The 10,967-nt window shown below is 34.0% G+C and overlaps 1 protein-coding gene and 1 pseudogene across 1 annotated transcript; both read right to left on the reverse strand.

Moving 5' to 3' along the window:
* Nucleotides 1-1,732: 1,732 nt before the first annotated feature.
* Nucleotides 1,733-3,467, reverse strand: LOC139892996 (uncharacterized). The gene is made up of 2 exons (XM_071876127.1): nucleotides 3,295-3,467; nucleotides 1,733-2,879 (listed from the first exon to the last, which is right to left on the reverse strand). Exon 2 carries the CDS (start codon nucleotides 2,805-2,807, stop codon nucleotides 1,968-1,970), a length of 840 nt encoding a protein of 279 aa, XP_071732228.1. The 5' UTR covers nucleotides 2,808-2,879; nucleotides 3,295-3,467; the 3' UTR covers nucleotides 1,733-1,967.
* A 1,355-nt stretch (nucleotides 3,468-4,822) lies between these two features.
* LOC139889625 (probable protein phosphatase 2C 76) lies at nucleotides 4,823-6,579 on the reverse strand (annotated as a pseudogene).
* Nucleotides 6,580-10,967: the final 4,388 nt, after the last annotated feature.

Consider the following 10,967-nt stretch of genomic DNA (forward strand, 5'->3'; position numbering starts at 1 on the left):
ACGCAAATTGATATTTCCAAACTTTTTTTTTTTTTTTTTTTTTATAAATCACACAAATTTACTAAATTACCCTTAATAATATGATGTGTTATACAAATTTTTTATTTTCAAATTATTGAAGGGTATAACTAGAAATCAATAACAAATATGTATGAATCTATTAAATAGATGTTTGGAAATATCACTTTCCATTACAATTACAGTCTCCCACATTTTGTTGTTGCACAAACTAACGATTTACACGTTTTCTAATTTTGCATAAATTATACTCGATGTCCCTAAAGTTCGCCAATTTACGAATTTCACCCTTCATATTTTTTTTTAAGTTTTCTAATGACAACCCTTGGGTTGTCATTAAGAGAAAAATGGTGCATAAAGGACTTATACAATTTATTAATTAGGGGTGGTTATTTGCAAAAAGTGAGCGGTTATTTTTTATGTACAAACAAAAGAAGCGTGTCTGAATCTCTTAAAGACAACCCTAAGGGTTGTCGTTAGAAAATTTCATTTTTTTTGAAGTTACATTGTTAGTCCTTTATTTGAAAAGTTGTTGCTTTACATCACCTTCATCGCTAGCGTTGGAACTTGAAAGTGATGCAACCAGGGACGGATCTATTATATCCCGAGTGGTTGCACGAGACACCACTGAAATACGCGATGCGGTGAAATTTTTGGGGGGTTTTTAACTAGTGACACCACTGAATTGTGTAAATTTTTTTATGTAACATCACTGAAATAAACCATGTAGTAGAATTTTTTTGAGGGTTTTAACCGGTGACACCAATGACTCCCAATCCTAGATCCGCTACTGGATGCAGCGATTGCTACTTATGTATCTAGATGAAGTGGATGATGCCATGATGGAGTTATATGCGGTTCAATGGTTCAACCACAACAAGCGATGCTACCATCCACTATTACCAATTCGATTAAATTTTTTTTTTTTTAACCTGGGTATCCAAACGGTCAACTTGACTAATCCCAGGGCGACTACTCGCTACGCGAGCAGCCCGTAGTCATTGCAGGCGAACCTCCGTGGCCATGAGTGGATAACTGTGGGTGCCTGGAATCGAACCCATGACCTCCACTATGGAAGGCCAGGGTCATAACCATTCAACCACCACACTCATGGTTACCAATTCGATTAAATGATGATATTTTCACTGATAAAATTAATAGATCCACTATAATTGTGTATTAGACACTTGTACAGTACAAATACTTACCACATAGTTTTAGTTGATTTATCAATTATAATAGTGAAAATATCAATGTCCAATTCAATTTCGTGTTTACAACAAAGGTTTTCAATTGATGCGATGTAGGGTTTTAATGTATGTTACTTTGACTAAATAAACTCTGGTTTAGCTGTATCGGAGTAGCTTGTCTAGAAAGATTATGTGAGTTGGTGTTTGACTATGTTTTCAATTTATTATCTATCTATACTACTTGTAAAATCTTTATCAATTATAGTGGTGAAATGAAGTGTGGTGTGCTTAAACGCTATTGTTAACTAAGGTTATTCTCCTAGAAATGAAATAATCCAAAGTTACCGTTACGATTTTCGGTTTTGCATTCAAACAATGTTTGAGAGCTTAGTAACCATTACAAAAATGGTTCTCTTTATGTGGAATGTAAATCTACCTGGTTAAGTAAACTACCATATTTATAAGAATAAAAAACTTATTTAACTTTTAGTCATTTCACAAAGTAAAGACTTTAAAGAGTAGGGTAGAAATTGAAATCTTTCATTCATTCAATAAGATAACGCAATAAACTTCTGCATATTTAACACCAAACTACTTACCTATACAATATTAGTACTAGCTTAATAAATTAGGCTGCCGATTAACAACATTGTTCAAAGTGACGGAACACTAAGTACGTCAAAATATGTGAAGCTCAATTCGAGAACCTGGCCGTGATCAATTACGGGCACTCGTTTGATCCGGGACCTTGACTTTAGATTACTCACCACCATTTTCCCCTCTTGTCCTTTTCGATGAACATGGAGCAAGAAATTCATCAGTATGCCTCTTTAATTTCTCCTTCGGAATATTAAGTCGTACTGGCATCTCTGCAGCTAAAAAAGGTTTGCGACATTCGGGACAAAGAATGGTTTGATTAAGGTACACCTTGACATATTCATAATGCATATTGCATCTATGACACGTAGTCCAAAAAGTATCACCACCGTTGACATTTGTAGCAGGAGGCCTCGGTTTGGGTTTGGGCTTGGGCTTGGGCTTGGGCTTGAATGAAACTGAAGCCCAAGGTGGACAACTGTTCGGCGTTGAAGTTGTTCTGTTTGCAGAAGCATGGAATCTATTGACAACTGGGGATGGTGATGGTGATGACGATGATGATGATGGACGCCAATTATGAGGTGGACACCTTTGTTGAAATACTCTCGCGTTCCTTCTCTGGTTATAAGCGGATCTTTTAACTTTATCAGATAATAAACGCCATGCCTCTGAAATTATCTTGAACGCACCATCAGCACCAACCGAATTGTTTTTATCCGGATGAAGCATTAGCGCCAACTTCCTATATTGTTTTCTGATTGTTTCATCATCATCGGATGGATTTACATCAAGAACACTGTACCAATCACATTCACCGTTTACCTTCTTCTCTGATGAGATATACACGTTAAGACTGATCAACATATGAGATATACCATCAAGCCCTGGATAAAGATTCTGTGCTTTCAAAGTAAACTTCTTTGCTCCGGCATAATCTTTATCGCCCAATTTCTTTTCTGCAATTGTTTTGGCTCTAATTGCCTCATCTTTATTGCATTCCATTCTCTATAACGATAACTGTCAACGTTCTGTTCGTTATCAAGATGTTCATAAAATTGCACTAAACATACATACCTGAAGTCAATCCAAAATCAAGAAACCTTCATTTTGCATATAACAAAAAAACTATCATGAAATCAAACAGCTCAATAGCCAAATAAGAACTTGAAAAAAAAGAAAGAAAAAAAACAGTGTATATCTCTAATTAAAAGGAAAACTTTCAATTCCTTTCTACTTCTTTTAAATATTTCGCCCTGATAATAAGTAGTATATATTATATATTATTAACCTTCAAACTCGGTACACAAAATTTCATGCCTTAAAACAAAAATAATACAATTAACATAGAAATGACTAAAATCATGTAAACCCTAGAATGAAAAAGCAGTAGACTAACGAGAATCATGACAACAAAATGAAAATATAGATGATAACATAAACCCTAATTAACAATTTTACATCATCTAAAAAGGAGGGAAATTGTAATTACCAATTGAGACTGGACAGCTTGGTGAAGATGAAATACGGATCAAACGCATATATGAATTGTTATTGTTTGAAGGTTTACTAATTTCAGAATTTGATTTGAAAAAAATGAAAGGAGTGCAGAACCCCTAAAATGGAGTAGTCATCGAGGTTTAGACTGAGACTGGTGGACAATGTTTGCTTGGACCCTTTTAGTTAGGTCTACTGGTCTAGGGTCATCATGAGTAGATATATTAGGGTAAGTTATATAAATAGTCCCTACAGTATGTTCAGTTTTAAGAATGTCATCTTTTGTCCGATTTTTATTCACAATAGTCCCAAAACTGAGATTTTATTTTACAACGATGATCCCACATCCTAGTGAAATGGTCCCAAGATTTCATTTTAACCTATATTTTATTATTATTATTTTTCTATTTACTAGTAGTATACTTTTAGCATTACGTAATATTTGATTTTGATATAATATACAATAATAAATAATAATAAATATATCTTTCGTCCCACCACAAATATTTACATTACTATTTTAGGATGTCTCATTTGACGTGTTCATTTTATATTTTAATCAATCAGAAAATTTTATTCCGGAGAGAATAAATTTAAGAAAGGTGAATAATGATTAGTGAGATTTTTTAAACTATGTATAAAATTAAGTGAACATTTAAAAGATTAGTTTTAATCCCGACTGTAACGTCAGAATCAAATTGTGCACTTTTTGGTAAAAAAAAAAAAAAAAGAGTTTTGATTATGATTGTATTTGACTTTCATTAACCTAAACGTTTAAATTTTTATCACACATATTTATAAAGTGATGTGGTAAAGTATGATTGAAATTTGAGTGAGAAACATAAAATTAAATAAATATATAAAAATTGTCTTGAATTATGATTGGTTAAAACAAGTCTCACGCTCAAAAACAATTTCGTCACCTAGGCAACTAACGCTCGCATGTGTCAAAAACTAACGTCGGGTTAACCTGCGTCAGTTTCTGTCAAAAGCGCCAAGAAAGCTAAAGCCTAATTTCTGACGCTCGATTAGTTTCAGTCTAATGGGACAGTGGGCAAGAAAAAAATAACACAGTCATAGCATAATGTAACCATACAAACCCGAAAACAATTTTTTTTTTGGATGCACGAATAAACATCAATACATGATAATAATGAAGTTTAAACTTGAAATTTCTTATAAGAATATCATGACCACAATTACTAGGCTATATCATGAGATATGGTTCTTTACAACAATGACACTTTGACTTAAATGCTACTGTTTGAAGTCACAACGATACATACAATAATACAGATTAAGTTTACAGTCAACAACAGTTAACTCGAATAAATGAAAGCAAAAGAAAATCATTATTCAACTTTAACCTTCAAAAAATCAGCCAATATTTATGGACATAGACAACAATCACCATTTAAAAGACAAGAAACAAACTACTGTAATATATGAATGAATCAAATCATTCCTCTTTGACATTAACTTATAATCCTAGTTGACAGCAAGTGAAATTACAATAACAATCATCATTTATTTTCGGATCCCTTTCCATTTGAATCTTCTGTTTGGTTTCTGTTAGGTTGCGGTTTAGATCGAGTAGTGGGATCATGGTAAAGTTTGACTACTATGCAAGTGATGTTATCTAAACTTCCACAACTAAAAGCAGTCTCTATCAACTTTCTAGCTGCTGCTTCCGGTTCCTTTTCGCTCTCTGCAAGTGAGATCGCATCCTGATAAACAAGACCAATAAAATAAAAAATAAAATAACAAAAGAATAACAAACATATGCAACATTTCACAAAGTTTTCCACATTTTTAGCAGGTTACAGTCTCACAAAACATTCATAGTTAACATATAACAATGATGACAAATTAACAATGACATACATCATTGGGTACGACATCCCAAAGACCATCGCTAGCAAGAACCAAAATTTCAAACTCTTCACCAAGCTCTTGTTCCTATAAAAGTTATAATAAATAATAAAATAATTTAAAAAATTGGCAATGAAACACAGTTAAACACAAATGATTTAAGACATACATACCTAAATGTCAGGATCTGCTACAACAAATTGTTTCAGCATACGGTTTCCAAAAGCACGAGACATTGCTAAAACGCCTCCAACTCTCCAAGTTCCTAATTAACATAAAACTTAAGTTAATCTTTAAATTTTAAAAAACAATCGTTTAATCTATAGATGAATACGAACTAACAACTTTACCTGCCCACATGACAACTCCACCGGCATTTTCAATTCTTTTTCGTTCATCACTTCTATTCGGTTTGTGATCCTCGGAAAGGGGAATAGCTATAAGAAATAACTCACTTGTATAAATTCATAATAACCAATTAACCATAAACAAAATGTTAATTAAACGAGATCAATAATAAAATTTAGTTACCTTTGCCCGCCTTTGAAATAACAGTCCGAGAATCTCCAACATTGGCAACAAACAAATGATTACCTACTAAAACCGCTGTTGAAGCAGTCGATCCATCATCACCAGAATTATCCTTTCCAGACTCCAAAAAATCCGAGTCAGTTTGTCGATAAGTTTCATCTGCAAATCCATCGTACTTCAAATATCGCTTATAAAAGGAATATGTTATATATGGTGACTTACTTATCGCGAGTTTAGTGTTTGATATAAATTCCGGATGCTTCATAAGGTTCTTAAAAAGATTTTCCTTCAGATACTCGGATGCACGCGAACCACCATGTCCTACACAAAACTAACGAAAACTTAACAAAAATTCATAAATGTTTTTTCTCTCGTTATTTTACAGAATCTAATGTAAATGGGTGCTAATAAGAATCATAACCGTCAAATATTCCAAACAGACAGACCGTCTGCCCGTCAATCTTGCAAGTTTTGACGTCGAAACAATCTTCCATGGTAGCCCTTTTTCCTCTAAAACTTGAAAAACCACAACTTATTTTTCCATTTTCACTGCCAAAATAAATCAAAGTTTGAGTCTCAAATCAAAAATTTAAAACATTCATCTTTTTGTTTCTATTTATCGATAAATACTCAAAAAGAACATTTACCTCTTCCAACCTCCACTTGCATAGCAACCACCATCTTTCTTCTCGAGTGAAGTTATTAAACTCCGGCAATTACTACTACCTTCCATATCCATCCTTGAATATTGTTGATCAATGGACGACGTTAATGCAGTATTATTCTTAAAAATAGATAAATGCACAGAGCGTTGTGCGATTTTACAAATATGCCCAGCTTGCAGGATCACTGTCCTAAAGTAACTTCTGCATAACATCTATGACACCACAAACTGGCTTGTCTTTATGAACCAATGCAATTACCATATAATAAAACTTCCTGGAGACATAACATATAAATTATAATTACATCACATGATCATAACAAAATTACATTTAAATTGATAACTTTCAAATTACAATATATTAATCTTCAATGTTGTTTATAGAACACAATATTTGGAAATGTAGCAAATACAGCCTGCCTAATTAAAAAACACATAATTGTGATTGTGATTAACCTAATAATAGTTTCAAATGTAATGCATTACGTAAACCAAATATGTTAACGATAAAAAAGAATCACAAAACTTTCAAATCTTACTCTTCAGAGTAATTGGCAAAAACAGAAATCTTGAAGATCCTTGTTCAATCTGAAACCCTGGAAATTGAAGTATTGAACAGATCAATTTGGATGTTTTTCTTCTATTCATCAACGATTGAAATAATAATAATAATAAAAAATTATAATTACTTTTTCTAAGAAGATGTAGGATGAAAATGGATACGTTTTTTAAATTTTTAAATAAATTATTTGTACTATCAATTTGTGGTTGACATAATGACATATTATTATTATATTATACTATATACTACCTCCGTCCCTAAATTATTGTCCAGTATTCCATTTTGGGATGTCCCAAATTAATTGTCTACTTCCATAAATAGAAAGGAAAGGAGATATTTCATTGGTGGATCTGGAGAGAGAAGATATTTCATTGGTGGAGAAATAAAGTTAGTGGGATTTCTTAAAACTGTGTGTTTTTTGTCTGGGGACAATTAATCTGGGACGGAGGGAGTACTAAATATGAACAACACCCTCCAATCATAACCCGCCACATACCAAAAAACATTGTAGCTACTGTAGCGCATTGTAGCTACAGTGGTTTTTTTTTTTTTTTTGAGATAATTTATTTAATCTTCTGATTTTATACAACGACCACCAGTTAATATTCGTCTTTTTACATATATTCAAAACAAAAAAAAAGAAAAAAAAACCATGAACTTATTAATTTTTGGGTCTCTTTTCCATCTACACCAATATTCCATGTCCACCAACCACCTGCAACTGCCACCATCAGCCACTTTACACCACCATGCACTGCCACCTACCACCGCCGATTTCACGGCCGGCTACGACCGTCACCGTCCACAACTTTCAACCACCATCAAATCTGATCTAAAGAAAAAACATCCAGATCCACACATGAGACAAACTTCCGGAACAAAGGGCAATTTAGTGTTTGATGAAATATATAAACATACCTGAAAACTTAAAAGACACCCAGCATATCAAATACCTCACGAGTCCACCCAATTGTCTGATTTAGGGGGGGGGACGATAAACATATATATTAAAGGAACAAAAACAAATCTAAAAATCAACCGATCAATAAACAAATCTGAACATATGACGGTTTGGTAGTGGTTAGAAAAAACACATACCTGAAAAGTCAAGTTTTTGAGTCGGGTTTTTCACGACCGTGACTCTGATAAATGTCAAGCGCTGGACCTCCTGTAGGAGAACAACTACAATAGCCCAACACACCACGAGAGTGGCGGTGGAAAGCTACTTCCGGCAACAGTTACGATCACAACAGCCGACGCCGCCGTCGACCTTCACCGTCGGCCAACACCTTACTATTGTAAAAAAAAAAAATCAAAAATAATAATTTTTTTCTTAACTGCATTCTTTTATTATTGATTAAGAAAAGTATTGAAATTATATGTGTATGTGGATTTGGTCTCCGTAGCGAAGCACGGACCTCCAAACTAGTTATCAAATTCAAATGTTATACAAATTTTGTTTCATTTGTCACAAGTTAAAAAAGCTGAATGTTATAGTTTATGTATATTTCTTTTTACTGTACTACAAACATTAATCTTTTTTTAAACTAATTAACCCATTTGGTTACCAAAGGGCTTATAGCCTTCTGGGAGTTTTTCAACAAAAGAGCTTAAGGGTTCAAATTTAGTCGTGAACATAAAAAATGCCACGTAAGCAAACCGGCATTTGAAATGCCGGTTTGGGGTGACAAATCGCAAAACGGCATTTGAAATGCCGGTTTCCCTACTTTGTAATTTTTGATTTTGAAAAACCATTATTGTAATATACTTTATATTATAAATATTATTATTTGAAAAAATAATTCTATCATAATTACATGTATAAGTAGTATTGTGTTTTGTTTATTATATCCAAGGTTGGAGAACTCGAATCTCGGGGAACTCTCGTTTGGACATTTTTGAGAGCTCTCGGCATCTCAAGGAGATCTCGACTCGGGAAGATCGGAGACGTTGACTTTTTAGTTTTCTTCAATATAAATATATATAAATAAATATATATATATATATGTAAATTTATATACATTTTTACAAGATTTTACAAGAAAATCCGAGAAATGAGTGAGAAAATTCGAGAAATTGCGAGATTATACAAGAAAACCCGAGAAATGAGCGACAACATTCGAGAAATCGTAGCTTTAACCAAATTTGGCCCCGTTGACCGAGAAATCTCGCGAGATGAACATCTCGTCTTGGCTGCCTTTAAAAAACGAGTTCTCGAAGAAAAATAAGGAGATTTATGTAACAACCCAACCCATATGCAATCGAAATATGCAAAATAAAAAAATATATATATTTGTACAGCATAGTGGCGCGGCGCGCCATGACCCCGCGCGGCGCGCAGAAGGGCCTGGACAGGCTGCTGTCCCAAAAAGTCAAAAACATAAAAATGTTTGACCACTTCCCGACGTAATTAGACAAAACACTTTTCACAACATACTCACATATGAAAAACTAACACGTTCCATTCATAAAATAAGTTTTACGAGACCGGGCCCACATCGACCGTTTTACGACTTTCGTACAAAATACAAGTTTTCAACCACATGATTTTTTTAATACAAAATAAAGCCGAGCATGGCGATTGGGGATACGCTACCCAATCCTAATCAAATCCAAAAGCAAGCCTTCTAAAGCAACTACGCGAGTCCACTAGTTCCCACGCTTACCCGAGCCACCGCATCCAAGCAAATCTATAAAAATGTAAACAACGAGAGGGTAAGCTAACGCTTAGTGAGTGAGAATATACTACATACATATATATATATATGCATAAAATGGACACGCCACACAAATAATCAAATACCGCATACCGGAGCATCCAAGCATAAAGGCAAGCTAAGCTAAGCATACCGTATAATCACTAAGCAACAAGCTAGTAACAACAACCATAAAGTAAGTCACCAACGACGATGTGAACAACGCCAATAAGCTACACCCAGAGGGTTAGCTACATCACAACAATACATTAATATATATATAAATATATATATATATATATATATATATATATATATATATATATATATATATATATATATACAACAATATATAAACGCCCAAGGTTAACCAATCGTAAAAAGGAATGGTACTCGAATTTCCCATCGGTGTTCATAACAACCGTTAGTGTACAACACATATATCACTAACCCTTGGACAACACATATCCGTTTATAAAATCGTTAGTGTACAACACATATAACACTAAATTGGACAACACATATCCATTCATAAATCATTAGTGTACAACACATATAACACTAAATTGGACAACATATATCCATTCATAAAACCGTTAGTGTACAACGCATATATCACTAACTTGGACAACACATATCCATACAATAAACCGTTAGCATACAACACATATATCGCTAACTCGGACCACATACATCCGTTCATAAAAGCCGTTAGTGTACAATGACATATATCACTAACTTGGACAACACATATCCGTTCCTACAAATAAATACATTATATACATACATGTATACTTATTCCACTCACAACCACGTGTGATAACGTACACCCAAAGTGTGTACTTCGCTAAAGGTGGTCAACCAAAATGCACAACCGTGCCAATTGGACCCATACACAAGTCCATCAAATCCACCTATATGTGAAGTGAGCTCTATAGCCGAGAATCACTTCACCCGACCCGCACCCATCCTATACATACATATGCACATAGGATATTAACACTCACCTTGTCGCCTTGATGAATGCTTCCAAGTAATCCGCGACTCGTCAATGGAAAGTACCTATTCCATTATCACGAAACAAGCAACACAATTAGGGTTGACTTACAAACCAACCCAATTCGACACTTAGTGCCATTTTGACCCAAATGCACTTTCAAGCACAAACCGTGCCCAAACTAACCAATAATCACTAACACAAGTGAGAATGGTCCTAATATGCCAATTAAACCCAATCATAGGTGTTAAACACCTATCTTGCCCAAAATGACACTTAAACCCTAATTTGACTCATAAGAAGTCAATATCACGCCATTAGCAAGTTTTGACACCAAAACATATTT

The sequence above is a fragment of the Rutidosis leptorrhynchoides genome, chromosome 2 (assembly GCF_046630445.1).
Source record: "Rutidosis leptorrhynchoides isolate AG116_Rl617_1_P2 chromosome 2, CSIRO_AGI_Rlap_v1, whole genome shotgun sequence".
Taxonomy (NCBI): domain Eukaryota; kingdom Viridiplantae; phylum Streptophyta; class Magnoliopsida; order Asterales; family Asteraceae; genus Rutidosis; species Rutidosis leptorrhynchoides.

Coding starts and splice junctions, on each gene's coding strand:
- LOC139892996 (XM_071876127.1), bottom strand. CDS start 2,807: ATGGAATGCAATAAAGATGAGGCAATTAGAGCCAAAACAATTGCAGAA.